The sequence below is a fragment of the Maylandia zebra genome, linkage group LG7 (genome assembly GCF_041146795.1).
Source record: "Maylandia zebra isolate NMK-2024a linkage group LG7, Mzebra_GT3a, whole genome shotgun sequence".
NCBI classification, from domain to species: domain Eukaryota; kingdom Metazoa; phylum Chordata; class Actinopteri; order Cichliformes; family Cichlidae; genus Maylandia; species Maylandia zebra.
The window spans coordinates 56218068-56235401 of NC_135173.1; the positions used below are offsets into that span (position 1 = coordinate 56218068).

General features: G+C 37.5%; 1 protein-coding gene across 1 annotated transcript; it reads left to right on the forward strand.

The window, feature by feature from the left end:
- Nucleotides 1–12972: 12972 nt before the first annotated feature.
- crhbp (corticotropin releasing hormone binding protein) lies at nt 12973–16746 on the forward strand. The gene is made up of 7 exons (XM_004566866.3): nt 12973–13105; nt 13192–13285; nt 13695–13852; nt 14314–14524; nt 15130–15275; nt 15820–15937; nt 16024–16746. The coding sequence occupies exons 1-7, from the start codon at nt 13016–13018 to the stop codon at nt 16176–16178; spliced, it is 972 nt and encodes a 323-aa protein (XP_004566923.1). The 5' UTR covers nt 12973–13015; the 3' UTR covers nt 16179–16746.
- The last annotated feature ends 588 nt before the right edge of the window (nt 16747–17334 follow it).

Genomic DNA, 17334 nt, shown 5'->3' on the forward strand with positions numbered 1-17334 from the left:
GCTGGTATATTTCGTCAGTGGAGGGGGTAGTGTTAAAACCTTTCGAAAGTATTCCTGCTGATAGTGCTTTAAAACAGTTATTCATATAACTGTATGAATATAGGGAAAAAAAGGCTAGCCATCAAAACAAAGCAAAAACATATACAGTTACAGAGTGTTTTCTACATGAGAATATATTAAGAGAAGCACTTTAGCAGTGCCTCTAGCAGCAGGTCTGGTTTATGTCCATGTGGGCAAGCAAAGCATATAATTTCAGTGAATGATTCTCTCAGCATCACTTCAGCCATTCCATCCACATGTACCACATAACTATACAACTGATTTGATTTATTGACCTGACAGGTGATCCCTAGAGACAGACACATAGAAATAAGATATGGAAGAAATGGTCCCATACTTTTGGAGGCTTAATATTCAAAGATGAATAGGGAGAAGTGAAAAAGCTGTATTGATAAAGTTTTTGTCCTTTGTCAAAAGTAGCCACGTAGTACAGTTAGTAGTTGTTTTAAGCTGCTTTCCTTCTAATTCACATTCACTATGGGATAGTTTACTTTTGCTCAGCAAAATATGTTTATTTATATATATTTATTTAGGCATTTATAATATATAAATGCAAATAATTAATTTATAAATCTTTATAAATTCCATCCATCCATCCATTCGCTTCCACTTATCCTTTTCAGGGTCGCGGGGGGCGCTGGAGCCTATCCCAGCTGTCATAGGGCGAAAGGCGGGGTACACCCTGGACAGGTCGCCAGTCTGTCACAGGGCCAACACACAGGACAGACAACCATTCACACTCACATTCACACCTAGTGGCAATTTGGATTATCCAATTAACCTATCCCCACAAGCTGCATGTCTTTGGACGGTGGGAGGAAGCCGGAGTACCCGGAGAGAACCCACGCAAACACGGGGAGAACATGCAAACTCCACACAGAAAGACCCCGGCCTGATGGTGGAATTGAACTCAGGACCTTCTTGCTGTGCGGCAACAGTGCTAACCACCGTGCCACCGTCTTTATAAATTAAGTTAAAAAAACCATATAACATGTAACTACACTAAACATGTGATTTTCTTATAATTTGTGTTACATAAGTAACTCTATTGAACCACTTAACAGTATGTAAAAAACACTGAGCTCTCACAGTTGCAACATTTGAAAGCTGTGTACACATGCTGTCACACATACGTCACTAATACTACAATGTTACATTCAGTTTTTTTGTTATCAGCTGCAACAGCGTAGCACTATTTCCCTGTGTGATACTGTGTGTGGGTGTGTGATCATGACAAAGGCAATTTTGAGCACACTGGCAGGAGTTTATGTGTCTGTCAATGCATTTGTCAGCACACTAGCGTCAAAACACTTCAAGATGCAGTCATAAAACTTTAGTGGTGTCTAGCTGAGCGTAGAATAAAGATTATGTTTATGTGTGTATATGTTTGCACTGATTGCCTTAACAATGTGTGTAATCCGACCCAGTAAAGAATGCCAGAAGTAGGGGCTTAGATAAAAACAACAAACATTCTGGCACAGTTTTTTGTTTTAATCTGGTGTGTAGTTTGTTCAATTTCACACATGTATGTAGTCCAAGAACTCACTGATGTCACTCCTGTGAAGTGATCGAAATATGGTCTCTGGTTTAAGGATCTAAATAAATAATAAATATATGGATACCTAAATGAATACAATTCCTCTAACGCTGTTTTTAAATACAAAATGTCTGGTTACTTGCATATAAGAGCACTGAACCTACAGTGAAACCTAATTTTACTTGCTCAGTATGCAATAGGCTTCTGCTTAGAAGGCCCTCTGGTGGCCGAGCTCATAAACTGCTGGTTTACATGGTAAATAAACAGAAAGAAACACAGTCAGGTGGTTGTACAGGATAAAATATCCTCATACGTGCTGAGGGTTCGTCATCGCAGCTCTTCAGTTATCTAGGCTATATTTTAGGGGAAATACTTGCTTTTCATTTGCCAGCTTGGCTGACGACAACTACAAACTATGTAGCGATGTTAATGAGCTTTTCTGACGTGGTCTGCTCAGAGTTTTACACATGACGCGTATAAAACAAGACAATCTAATTTATGATTTGATTATTTAAATAAAACAACACAACGTTGTTTTTTTCAAGAACTACACAGAAATAAAATAACGGCTATGTTCCAATTAAGAACAGATACTACCACTTTTCACGGTAGTAAGTGTAATTTATAATCTTAGATTTCAGCCTGTATTATTTCCTCTTTTTTAGTTCCTTGCTACTAGCCTTAAGCTATAGGCAGTAAGTCTGGAAGTGTACGGTGACAACTAACATAAAGTTTTTTCACTTTAAGCCCAAAATAAGAGTTGGATTTACTTCGGCAAGCGCCTACCTTTCGTGGTCCATTAGGGGGGAAAGACTCTGGTGACAGTCCGCTCATGTTTCAAAACCAAATATTTTGTCCTTCAGTATATAATGCAAGCAGCGGGGAGTTTAAGTAAGCACTGGATCCGCATCTGAGACCTGTAGGAAGAGCGGCAGAGTTACGTGGAGCTCCACAGGTAGAGAGTGCTGGATGGTTAGTTAGACGCTGGCCTCTGAACTCCATAACCTAGGTTCAGATTGCACCGGGCAGGCCCGGTGTCCGTGCGGCCCTAGTGCCCTTTACACGGCCTGGTGAAAAGCAGTAGTAATGTGATATTCTGTGAAGTTGACACAAAAAGAAAAAATGGAAAAAGTTCAAAATTTTGTATAAAGACATGTAGGAGGCATTCATACTCCACCATCAGGTTATTTAAAAACCAGTATATCTGACAGTTATAGTCAGCACCGCCTGAGCTCACTTTCCAGTATTCAGCAACACATTTTCAATATAACTTTATGTTAGTAATAATACCTGTGCATCCTTGTAATTTTATAATCTGCATTTACCACAAACTGCAGTCTATTTTCAGCCTGTCCCAAGTCTCTGCCTTATGGTATATTATTATACAGCGCACAGCATATTATATGACTATTTGAAATTGAAATCTCAGAAGCTCAGAAGAGTTTATCAAACACCACGATTGCATAATTTGAATCTGGAAAGTCATGTGAATACATTTCTTTCACCAGCTGCCGTGATACTGGCTGTACTTCCTTTTATTTGTTTAACAGCTTTAAAGTGCTCTGCTTCTAAAGAGCTCATTATCATCATAAACTGTGTTCCTATAGATTAAACTACCAAAAGAGATATTAAGTATATTTAACTCCACCCTTAGCATCTACAACAGTACAAGACTACTAATAGTACTATTGGGTTAATCAGATGCAGTATTTGATTTGCATGTTAAGCAAAGTTATTATAACTTTTTAAAAAATCACAATGTAGTAATTTAGTTTATTTTTAGCATGATTTTGCTAATTTCATACTAAGAGGGATTTTCAGGAGGAAGACATGAGAACTTTAGAACAGAAGACAAACTGTAGCACAGAAATGCATAATCAGTTTGTGAAATCCTCAGACTCACAGTCAGGTAGACATTAAAGTCTCAATATGCAACAATGTCTCCTTAGACTAAAGTGACCAACTGTTAAAGAGAATCTACCTGTCCCCCCTTTAATTTTAGTTTCTTTTGTAAGTGCATAATTTTGTTTCAGTACTTTTTGTTTGTGTGTCTTCACACTTGCAATAAGTTAACAATAATAACACTGACAGTAAGACACCAGCTTTTACAGTCAGATAGACAGACTGTTGTTGAGACTGAGTCAAAGTAGTAAAATGATATTCTGATTAAAAGGGACCTTCAGAAGTCAGACTTTCTGTTGAATTATGCATTTAACCTTTCCTGTGAGAAATAAAAGCATATAGCCTACAATAATGACACATTAGTGTCCTGGACATGTATTTGTCTGTGTGAATACAATTATTTTCAAGACATATTTAAAAAAAGAAAGAAAAAAGACAAGAAAAGCAGAATGTTTTGCATGTAATATATAGTATTGCTTCAGGTTTGCTGCTTGTATACTGGCTGGGAGTTTTTATGTGTGGAGTTTGGAGACATGCATTAATTGGTGATTCTAAATTGGCTATGAATCAATGTCATCTCTGTTTTAGCTCTGTAATAGACTTGGGCCCTTTTGATGGTGTACATACCCTGCTTTTTGCTCTGTGACAGCAGAGGATAGGCTCCAGCTCCCCGTAGCTCCTAAATCAAAGAGGAGGATCATAAGATGAATGCTTTTTTATGATAACTGCAGTGGAGATAGACACAAAAATTGCAAGCAGAGAGGTTAAAGAAGAATTCTCCCTGAGAGGGAGTGGAATGGGGGCTCCATGTGACCATGTGGTCTTAACCACTGTGCCTGGAACCTGAAAAATCATTTGAAACTGAAAAATAATGGACGTCATTTTGTTATTCTTTAGGCTTTTATCTCCACACTATCCATATTAAGCTTGCTGAAATCTGATACAGTAAAGTAAAAAAAAAAAAGCAATATGATCCTTAATAATCTACATATTTACAAGTTTTGCTGTCTTGTTCAGTTTCATCAGTGGACTCTTTAGTGCTATCACTAAACAAGCTGTAGGTCACATACAACTGGAAAGTGGGATGCAAGAAAGCGAGGGCTTAAAATTTTTAAGTCACTGATTAAAATGTTATGAACAATATTTACAAATGAACACAAGAATATTTACTTTCAATTCTGGAGCTTGAAATTTGCTAAATGGTAAATGTGCTTTGTGTGTTTTTTACTCTGTTTGAGCACTCCAACCTACTTCTATGTTTAAGTGCTTCCTAGCAAACATTCACCTCCTGATGAATGCATCAGGAGCAGGTTGGGGTTCAGGATTATGCCCAAAATACTGAACCTGAGAACTGCAGACTGGATGGACCGACCTTCTGAGATGACCTGTTGGATGTCCTGAGCCACAGCCACATCCATTTGCACAAGTCTTCTTCCGCAACATTTCCAGATATGAATTTTATTGAAACATTTTATATCTTAACCACTTATCCAGCTGAGCTTGGATGTTGTTTAGTCAGCAGTCATCACAAGGTTAACCACACACACTCTCGCCAGTTACTCTAATAAGCACGCTTTTGGATTGTTTCCTAGAGAAAACCCACACAAACAGAGGCAGAACATCCAAAGATCACACAGGAGGTGGGAACTCAGAACCCTCTCGCTGTGAGGGTGCCTATCTAATGAAATGTATCTCATTTTGTGAGTCAGCAACACTGCGTGTGCATACAGTTTGAGCAGAAGCTGAAGTTAGAGCCAGCACATGCATTTAAAATATGTCATTTGTAAAGAGTGAAGATGCATGATTAACTTTGCAAATGATAACTTTCAGCTAACTGTTAAACTTCTGTCTTTTGATTTGCACTGAAAATTCACAGAAACATTAATGATCAGTAAAATATCTAAAAGCTGGTGGACAAGCTGAAAAAGGTGGATGTGAGTTACAGGTCCATCATCCAGCCAGCAGAGGGCATGAGAAGTACAGTGGATGACTTCCCATTACTGCAATATATACTGACCATTGAGAAGTTTTTCTTTTTCTTTAATATTATTAAAAATTGTTGACTGTGTGGAAAACAACATATGCAGTAGTTATAATAAATATAAACACATGTAAAGGGCTATAAAAAGGCTTGCACCAATTTTGTCTGCTTAAAAAATGAGGAAATACCTTTCTAGGAAGACACCTACAAGCTAAAGATGCTGAATATGCTCTCACCCTGTTTACCAGGAAGCTGGATTTTAGTCTCTTCTGCCTAACGTGCAAGAATGTGTAGCTTAAACTGTTATGACATAAGCAGGCCTTTGTTTCTCTAAATCTGAATTATGCATGGCTGAACTGAATCCTTCTCTCTCTCTCACACACACACACACACACACACACACACACACACACACACACACACACACACACACACACACACACACACACACACACACACACAAAAGCCTACTTCATCCATCAAAGTGTACAAAACATAAGCCTTTGTGTAAGTGTGTGTGTGTGTGTGTGTCTTTGTATGCATGTTTGTCCAAATATGCATGAGTCCATGGATACATACCTTTCGGTTCAATCATCACTTTTCTCTGTGGATGTCACTGTGTAGGACTGTTTCATAGAAAGCAAATGTATTTTAAGATTATTGCATTATTATTATAATATAACATTGCTGATGTAATAATACATATTCTAACAATTTCTCACCCCAGAAATAAATCTGATATGTATGTTCAGTGGTGTAAGAAGTGTAATATTTCTCTGAAATGAAATGTAAGTGTATTAGTATCATGAAAAGTAAACAGGAGGAATACGATACAAACAAATTCGAGTTGTCAGTGGAGCAGGATACAAACGTGTTATTAATATCCCTCCAAAAGTTGTCATGTTTTCTTCACTGTTTATGTTTGTGTCTTCAAATGAGCCTTTAGTGTATTTTTTAGTAACAGGGTAATATCAACAGCTGTCCCAAGGATCCACAGTTCATTGCTTCTCTACACAGAAAGGCCATGACCAGATGGTGGATTTGAACCAAGGACCTTCTTGCTGTGAGGCAACAGTGTACCATCACACTACCCAATATATATAACATTTTTTTCAACAATCTACATCATACAGCTCAAAGACAAGCTATGTTATGCTTGAAATAATATCACATCAAAGCATGTAATAGACACGCCGGTCCACTGTGTCCTTTTCACGCTTTGCCTCTCCAAAACATGAAATGTACACTCATGCAGAAGTTGTACTAAACTGGAATAACAGCAGAGGGAGGTATTTTATTTCAAGCCAACATGAAAATAATCATGAGAAAGTGTTTAAACAGAGTTATTAATGCACTTACATGTAAACATATATTATCCCCATAGCTAATGATCAAGTACTTTGTGGCTTTAAATATATTATCTCCCCCTGCTATTAATGCAACTTCTGCATGCCCGTCCATTTCATGTTTTGGAGAGGCAAAGCATGAAATGGACACGGTGGACCGCTGTTGCCTTAATGCTCTGTGAACTGCAAAGTAAAGAGCCTGCAATATTAATCCAACAGTCTCATTTGCCTCCATGAGCAAGCACTTGGTGAGAGTGGGAAGGAAAAACTCCTTTTTAACAGGAAGAAATCTCTCCAGTGGAAGTAGTAATGACTGAATGAGGGTGAGGGGAAAGAATCGTCAATAGTGATGCTGACTTGCATTCAGTATACTCATCTGTGCATATTTGTTTGCTTACTACTGAATAGCAAACATTTGTTGCAAACTTGTATTCTGTGCATACTGAAACACATTTTTATTATTTGTGAGTGTTATGTATAATTGTGTATTTGTTTGCATGTATCGGCTTTAAAATAACAGTTCATGTAAGTTCCAGGAGCTGCTTTGTGGTTTGGATATCACTTAGGATAATTAGCAAAAAGAAATCCATACAGTAAAGCAGAATTTTTTAAAATCCATTATTAAGTTCTCTATAAAGAGGGTCATTGTTCTCAGTATCTTCCACTGAAAATTCAGTTCAATTAGTGCTAATGAGGCGGACAACACCACAAAGTCACAAAAATATGGATAGAAATTGTAGCAAGATTATACATTAGTGGCAAAGCTTTATCAGTGAGATGAACAGGTACTGGTAGATGTGTCTCTGCATGCCCCCTCAACAGGTGGTGATTGAAGAAGATGGCACTGTGGCTTAACAATAAGCTCAGAATGATATGATCAAACCTGGACCTGTTCAGCTATTTATATTGGTGTGAGCATCAAACTGTAGAATCGGGGGACTATCTGTAAGGTGTGACAATTTATGGTGTGATGAGAAATGCAATTTTTTTATTAATGAAAATATATTAGCGCCAGAAGAACTGCAATTTTGCTAATGATTTAAGTTTTCATTAACTGACTTTCCAATGATTGTGAAGCCATTCATCAGTGTCAGAGAAGAGCAGATACAAGACAGTGTCAGAGTCAAGTCACAGCGTATCAGTCACACTGTTTGGCTCCTGTGAGGCAACATGTTCAGAATTTGTATTGGCACATTGAGTGCTGTTATCTGTACTATGCATTTATCTGTTTTGGCACATCCATCTTCCCAAGAGAATGTGTTATAATGATTTGTCCTTTAGCTCAACCAGCAGGTCATGGTTTCCACTGACCTACACATTATCTACACACAGTGGATTAACACTTTGTTGTCTGTCAAGGATATTATCGAAAAACCACTGAGCTGGTGTCGTGAAACTTGGAAGAAAAATGGGGACCAAGCAAAAACAGAACCCAGTACATTTTGGTTTGGATCTTTAAAGCTGCCATAGCTCATTTGCTTTGTTTGATGGTGAGGTTTCCAAAAGCCCTTCTAATTATTATTGTTAATAATTTGCCATTTCATTGTGTACACAGCATTCTGCAACATACGTTCTGTGTCAATGTTTTTGGACAGAGTGATGGATGGATAGATGGATGGATGGATGGAACCGATACTAAGTCCGTCTTTTATGTAAATTCGATGGACATCACCTACGCTTAGTGACCCCTGCTACTCAGCAAAAAGTCTTACTGCCAAACGAAAACCTACAGAATCCCTCAGATGGCCAGAATCTTCTCAGATTAATTAGCTCATCAAAAGACTTTTTCCACACATGGCTTAAAAGTGACAGAAGATATATTGCTCGAATGCTAGAACGATAACAATTTGTGTGCTTCGTGCAAAGTGTATTTGCGATTGAAAATATATGTTCTTTGCAAATTATGTGCATGTAGAATTTCTACCATAGAAACGGCCACAGTATATTTACAATAATGAAAAACACTTTGCCTTTGTTAGCAGTTAGGTCCCAGCTACCAGGTGAGATGCATATAGCATTTGACATTTATTACTATTTACAATAATAAACAAAGGATAAAAGCTTGTTTATTACACTCCATTTAAAAAAATGGTGTGTGCCTGTTCAATATGCATAGCAAGAAAAAGATTTAATTTGTTTGCATTTTAGCCTCTATGTTTTTACTTAAGCGTAATACAGCCGACTAGCAACAGCTTGACCACAGCTCTGCCTCACAAGAGAGTAAAGACACAGTAAACTCAGCTCCTTTACTGTTTGAAAGGCACTTAGATTAAACTTTTATTTGGTCAACATGATGATAAGCTTTTATAGACTGATGTCTATCATCTCTGTCAGGAGAAATTAAAATCTCACCGAATAAAACTTAACTTGCATATCTCTATGATGCTCTTTTAAAAAGGCAAAGTTTCTGGTTTCTTCATGAAGTTTGGATGGTAGTCCAAACATTTGCCATATAACTAATTCCATTACATAACATTTAACTAATAGTCCATTGACAATCTGTAGTTTGAGCCAACATAGTTGTTTTGTATGGATAACTTTAAAAGCCAAACCATGCTGCTTACAGACTACTTCAAATCACTGAGAAGAATTTAGGAAAAAAACCCAAATGCACAAAACATCTTCTTGAATCTCTTGCAGTAGGAATATCTTATACAGTTACCCATCACTTTATTAGGTAAGCCTGTTCAACTTCAAAGCAACATTAACATAAATATCTAATCAACCAATCCCAAGGCAGTGAACCAATCCTCTTGGGCATCATCAAAGATGATATGAGTGACTTTGAAGGTGGCATTGTTGTTGGTATCAAGCAGGCTGGTCTGAGTATTTCAGAAAACAAAGTATTCCCTCTCATTATTATTAAAATAATATTGTTTATATCAATATATTACTATATTTGCTTTTTAAATAATAACCTTGAACAGTGGGGGGACAGGTATGCAATTACTTTTACAAATGCTACATTGCAAAAACATACATAAAAATTCGATTTGCCTTAAGGGTGTGTGAAAATACGGTAATACATTTTCCAGTTTCTTTAAACATAGTCTTATCTTGGAGAAACAAACATGTTGTTTTGAGTGTGGATTACACCGGCATTAGAATGGATTGACCTTTTCAACAGCCAGAGGCACCTGCAGACCTCAGGGACTGAGCCCAGACAGGTGGGAGACAAGTATTCTGTGTCCTTGACTCTTAATGAGAATGCAACTTGAAACTTTTCACTGCAGTATTGCACTTTACACAAATAATGTGTGAATATGCCTTTTCAGACCCGGAAAATAAGCAAACATTCTTTACAAATGCAATTTGTTTTTCTGTTAAATCATATTAATTAACTATGGTATGAGTTTCTCTTGGATGAAAAATTTTAGGATGACATTTTAAGACACTGCGTGGTGTTTTGTGTTTGGCTCGAGTTTTCTCACCCTAAAAAACAAGTCAGACTACAGTGCTGAAAGCCCCCAGGGCTTGTTATGACTACATAACATGAGGCAGGCGTAGTGAATGAACTCTGGGTGAGAAGTGAATGGTGTGGAAAACATTGAAGGTTGTTACATGAATCAGTGTTTTTTTGGTATAAACTTCCCATTAACCAACTGTGCTGTGAGACAATCATCCTCTGTCTCAGCCTGTGTTAATCTAGTTTCTGTTGTGTTTGACATTCTCTACATTATTATTTGAGTTAAGAGTAAGCTACACTGTTAGTTTAACTATATATTTGTGCTTAATCTACTAAAAAGTACAAACAGTTTTTGCATACATTCAAACAGTCCAGAGTAAGAATGAGCTGACTTTTTCATTCATTTTCTTCAGTCCTTATCCAACTTATCCAAAGCTGACACTAAGAAAGCGACAGGGTACATCCTGGACAGGCCACAAGTCTGTTGCAGGGCTAGCACCATGCCTCAACAGCACTATCTGTATTCATAAAGGAATGGAGATGGTTAGCAACAACACTCAGGTAGGTTGTGGTGTCTCAACATTGCTCAGGTGGTATTAAGGGGTCCAGAATATGCAAAAAAAAAAAAAAAAAAAATCCCTTACACAATTGTACCACTGCCAGCAGTGTGATACAAAGCATGTCACAGTAAAAATCTAGACTCATCAGACCAGCTAATCCAATCTTTTTTTGTGCATTCAGAGATGCTCTTGTGCATATTCTGGTTGTAACAAGTGGCTATTTTAGTTATGCTTTGATTATACTCCATTGCAGAAGCAGACATGGAAACCTGAGAGTTGAGTAATCATTCTTATTATGCTTCTTAGATGTCCACCACCTGGATGCATCAGTAGTTGGTGCATTTTAATGTAAATTCTGCGCAGACAAGTGTGAATGGTCACAAAAAGCAAGCAAGTACATGGATGCCCACATTGAAGGTTCTAGAATATCTTTTACCTTGACAAGACCAAGGCCATGGTTGACTACAACTGGTAGTTTCTCTTTGCCAGGGAAAAAAGGATTTGTTTTAGAGTGCTTATTGTTTTAAACAGTGCCAAGAAAAATGAATTTCAGTGAAGGTCTAAGAAGAATTGTAGATTTATACAAACTGGGAAGGTCTCTTGGAGTCATTTCTAACCAACTGCAGATTCCAAGATCATCAGTTTAAGAACCGCAAGTTCAAGTTATTTGCATTTATGATGGTGTCGACCAAGAAAGAAGGCCCTGCTCCAGGACTGACACTTTCAAACCTATGAACACTGTACAAATGTCAAGCATGGTGTTGGTAGTATTATGCCACCATGGGGTTGTTTTGCTGCTTCATGGTACAGTTACATTACCTCCAGGAAAATGACCAATTTAAATGACTTCCATCCATCCATATTCTAATGCTTGTCCGGGTGTTTTGATAGCATAATCATTTCTTGTTTGCTCCCAAATAAAATTTCAATTAGAATTTATTGACATAGGTCTTAGAAATTGTAAAAGGAAAAAGAATATTCAGTGTGTCATATTATTTTCATAAAAGATAACTGCCATCATTAATATTTTGTCCCACGAAGAAACAGTGCTTTAATTTGTCACTTACAGATGTAACTTCTGATTCATCAATGAAAGTATCCATAAAGCAGAAAGGGGAAATAGGTCATGTTCAGTTAAGCTCAAGTAAGGAATGTGTATTTTGATTAACAACACCATTTAAGAAGTCATGCTTTTAAAATTTTTATATTTCCTATAATGAATGGGCAATGCCTAACATTTCCAAACATGCATCTAAAGTCATTTAGCCCTGGGGCAGACTGACAGAAGCGAGGCTGCCATATTGCGTCATCGGCCCCTCTGGCCAACACCAGTAGGGTAAAGTGTCTTGCCCAAGGACACAACGACCAGGACAGAGAGCCCGGGGATCGAACCGGCGACCTTCCGGTTACAGATACACGTCCTAACCCCCTGAGCCACGGTCGCCCCAAGTCATGGACATCAAGTCATGGACCACATCAAGTCATGGACCATGGATTGGCCTCTGAAGAACCCAGACTATAGCAATATTGAGAACTGAAGAAAAGGTAACCAACATTCAGACAAGAGCTTTGAATGTCCTCTGAGAATCCTCGAGGACTTTTTTTTTTTAGCTAATTCTGAAGACTATTTGAAGAAACTGCAAGAAAGCATGAAAGGTGGTCATAACAACGATGCACAACTATGTTTTTGTCTTATATAGTTCATGTTCATGTGTGTTTTCACATTTCTCAATAGATCATTGCACCTGTGTTCAATAATCCTATACAATATTTTAAAAGGTGTGGCTCAATACTTTTGCACAGTACTGAAAGGATTTAATATCCTTTTTGTTACACAGTGTAAAAGGCCCTTGTGCATGCATCACTCGTTTCACTTTTGATTTAGAACAAAGAGAAGAGGGCAAACATGTTCAATGTGAGTTGTTTAATGATCGGTATGAGTCTGGGAGGGCTGCAGCAGCTACCTGAGTCGCTTTGAGGGAAGATGAGTGGGAAGGGAAGATCAGCTTTTCCCTTTCTGTCTTTGTTTTTTCATCCATTCGTCCCTTGCTCTCGTCACAGCTACGCAATTGGCTGCTTAAGGAGTGGATCGTATGGGAGGGGAGGGCGTCCACGGTGGGCGAACATGTCACTTGGTCCTTACAGTATTTGCTCCTATAAAAAGCAGCGCTTGTCGCGGAGGAGCTCAGACTTTCTCCGCTCAGGTGAGCCTTGCAGACAGAGATGCGCGTTATGGAGCGCACTTTCCGGGAGCAGCTCTTCTTTCTGGTGTTGTGCTTGTCCGTCCTCAAGGGAGACTCCAGGTATATTGAGGTAAGTGTCCGGACAGATACAGAAACTTCTTAGAAGATTCAAAGGTACAAACGAGACGCGCCAAACTTCTCTCCCACTCTCTGTAGAACAACGAAATCACAAAAGATGAATTATATTCATTTTTCAACTCGGAACTCAAGAGAGAAATGCCCGAAGAGTTGATGTATCGCCGACCTTTACGTAAGTCACGTGACATCTATCTATAATATTTTAAATAAACATATAATTGATGGTTTATGCTGGTTTTCCTTGTTTTTGTTTTTTAATTTTTGCAACTTATGCGTTTGAAGAACAGATAAAAGGGGAGGTAGCGTTTTTGTATACTTTTGGTAAATTAGACTTGTTTTCTGTCTCTTAATTTTGGTTTTACCAAAATTGCTCTCGATAAACACCTAAGTATAATCAATAGGCTAAAAGAGCTGGAATGTAGAGAATGAATGAAAACGCAGCAGAAAAAGATATTTATATTAAAAAAGGATAATAAATATAATAAATAGTAATTAGAGTAGATCAATGTGTTTTCATTTATTTATAATTTTTCATATTTGGTTGGCAAAGTTTTCACATTCTTTCCTGGAATGCCTTTCAGGTTGTCTGGACATGGTTGCAGTGGAGGGCCAGTTCACCTTCACAGCAGAGCGCCCTCAGCTCAGCTGTGCCGCTTTCTTCATGGCAGAGCCCAATGAAGTGATCAGTGTGGATTATGACAGCGTTGACATTGACTGCACGGGAGGAGACTTCATCACTGTAAGCTAACAGCGCTTCTCGTGAAACACCTTCCCCCTCCTCTTATATTGAGCAAAATATCACAAGATGGGTAGATGCATCTGGTCACGTTGAGCTTGAAGGGCTTAAAACGTTATTTTATTGCATAATTTTTGTATAATTACAGGAAATGACATAGACTTTTTTGTGCTTTTGTGATAAAGCTTTTGCTCTGTGTTTCCATGTCACCAAATACTGGGGTCTGTTATCTTGGTTCCTAATTAGACAAAATGCTCTTTAAACATAAAGTAATTGGGCACAAACCTGCTTCCTTTAGATGAGCTACCTGAAAATCACTTCCCTATTGTTTGCATACTGGTTAAGTTTCGGCCTAAAGAGTTTAATATTCTTTCTCATCATTAGTAAAACCATCAAGAAATAATTTGCGATTAAATATAAAATTCTACTTAAAGCTTCTGTCTTTTAATATATATCCCATCAAGGTGTTCGACGGCTGGGTGATGAAAGGGGAAAAGTTTCCCAGCACCCACGATCACCCACTGCCTTTGTTCGAGCGCTATGTGGATTACTGCGACTCTGGATCGCTGAGGAAAAGTGTGCGCTCTTCTCAGAACGTGGCCATGGTCTTCTTCCGCATTCACAGTGCCGGCAGCAGCTTCACCCTGACAGTCAGGAAACACACCAACCCCTTTCGTATGTAGACGGTCATTTTCAGAAGTAAACTCTAAAATTCCCTGCATGCACATAAACATAACCATTTGAGCTTTCAGCCCATTTACACTGCAATTAATGTGTAATTCAGTGGTGATACTGGCAGCCTGACATGGTGCTTTAGTCATCACTTGCACCATTAGTAGACAGTTTGCCACCACTGTGTTCCTGGATGAGGACCAAGGACAGGCTGCAAATGCTCTCCCACAGTAACATGAAAGGAAAGGGCAACATAGATGATGAACCTGCTTTTTAAGTGTTTTTGAGATTGACCTCAGTGAAGGCATTAAAGTTTTCTTCATTTTCTTTGAAACTACCTGATCTTTACTAATTAGATATAATAATAATAGTGAAATAGTGCTTTGAAAAATGCTTGTGTAACAGACCACAAGCATAGAATTATTTTTGACCTTTTGACATTTGTCATTCAATGCAACAAATTGAAGAGGTACTTTAACACCATGTATATATGAATCATGCATGTACAACCCCAGCCTTTAGGTTATGTGTACATTCCTATGCTTCTATCTGAACATCCATCAAAGTGATCATATTTGCAACATCCACCCTTGTCTATTGTTTTGCAGCCTGCAATGTCATGTCACAGTCACCAGAGGGCAGTTACACAATGGCGATCCCACAGCAGCACAGAAACTGCAGCTTCTCCATCATATATCCAGTAGAGATCAGCATCTCAGAGTTCAGCCTGGGCCACTACAACCACCTCCCCAAGGTAAAGAAAGTCACTAAACACCCTTGAATATTGCCGCAGTGCTTTTAATTCATCTTCAGTGTTACAGGGTTTCTCAGTTTATATAGCAACTGAAACCTTAAGTAAAAAGTGATTTTTGCATTGAGAATATTAGTGATTTTAAGTGACCAGACCCCTAAAATTATAACAAATTCAGATCTCATACTAAGGTATAAGGTATATAAGGAATAAGATTCAAATCAGTTATGGAGTGATTTAAATGAGAGTCACAACAAGGTGTAGCTCCAAGAGATGAAATGGCACCAGCCTGTGCTTTCTCTTAGCTCTAAACAGAATAACATCAGCATAAAAAAAGGTAAAAAGCTTTTAAAGTGTGCTTGGTAGGACATTTTCTTTTTTTACAAACTTAAAATAATTTATCTTAGGATATTTTTTATTAAAAAACACATATTATCATAATATATGTTGTCCTTAAAAATTCACTATATGTACCTTTATTTTGCACAATAAGTATTTAGTATTTGTTAGTTAGTATTTGTATCACACTCTATGTTGATTTCCATAGAGATCCATGCCCGGATGTGCAGAATCAGGAGACTTTGTACAGCTGCTAGGGGGAAACGGCATTGATACATCAAAGCTGCTTCCCATTACTGACCTCTGCATCGCTTTCACTGGACCAAGTAAGTGCACACCATCTCTCTGCCTCCTCTTCTCTTTAAATAAAACACCAGTCAAGACTTAAGATTTCCTTTTGCTCTACCTGCAGCTCACATGAAGATTGGCTGTGATAACACTGTGGTGAGGATGGTGTCCAGCGGGAAGTTTGTCAACCGCGTGTCTTTCAGCTACAGGCTATTAGACAGCCAGGAGCTACAGACGATCAAACTCAACAACGTGGAAGATTTCTGTTTCAATAACTGATCCTAACAGGATCTTATGTGACAAATGTAGCATTTGACTGCAAATGTTTTTAAAATGGCTTTAAGTGAAAGTAACAGTCAGTCCCTCTGATTAGATAAAATGTCTGAGGACATTGAAATAAAAGTGTATGAAAAATAAAAGATAAGTGTCATAGGACTATTATGATATTACACACTCGACTTTACATTTATTAAAATAGATTTTTCTTTTAAATTTCATTCATCTTATTGTAAATAAATTTAATTAAGTGTCCTTTTGTGTTTGGTGGAACCACACTTGTTTTTATATGCTGTGAGCGCCCTGTGTGCATTTATCAGAATTAGACTTATAATGTTGTTTTGGGAGTTTGTCATCAACATTCTTGATAAGGAATGGTGCTAAAATGAATGTCACCTTCTGTTTGTGTGAGTACTGGTGATGTGCTGAATCATGGACATGGAGGGTGAACGTAAAGTGAGGGAGTATGCCATCGCCATTATGAGGGGATTTGATTAAAAAAAAGACCAAAAATGTTTTTTGTAATAAAATGATATTGCATGACAAAGCACTCAACCGGGGTTTTCTTATTATAAAAAAAAAAAGAAAGAAAAAAATGGACTCTCTTTTAATTCATTCATAAAAAAGCAGTCAGATCTCAGGTTTTAAGATATTACCTTTATTTGACCTTTTGACCTCTACTTTGACCTTGGATTTGATCTCCTAGTACCAGAAAATTTTTTAAGCATATTAAAATATCCCAAAGATAATATAAGCTATTAACGTGGGTCAGATCTATCTATCTATCTATCTATCTATCTATCTATCTATCTATCTATCTATCTATATATATATATATATATATATATATATATATATATATATATATATATATATATATATATATATATATATATATATATATATATATATATATATATCTGACCCATGTTAAAGTAATGGACTGAACATACACACACCCACTAGCACTTTATATAGCCTCTGTAGAAATTAGCCACATATTTAACTTATCTTAACTGCACTACTGTATAATTCTGTATAAACAATCATTCTGTACAATATGATAATTATAATTCTACAACTGTTTATAACTTGCATATTTCTGTATAGTTTCATATTTATATCCTCTTCATAGACTGTACATAGCTTGTATACCCAC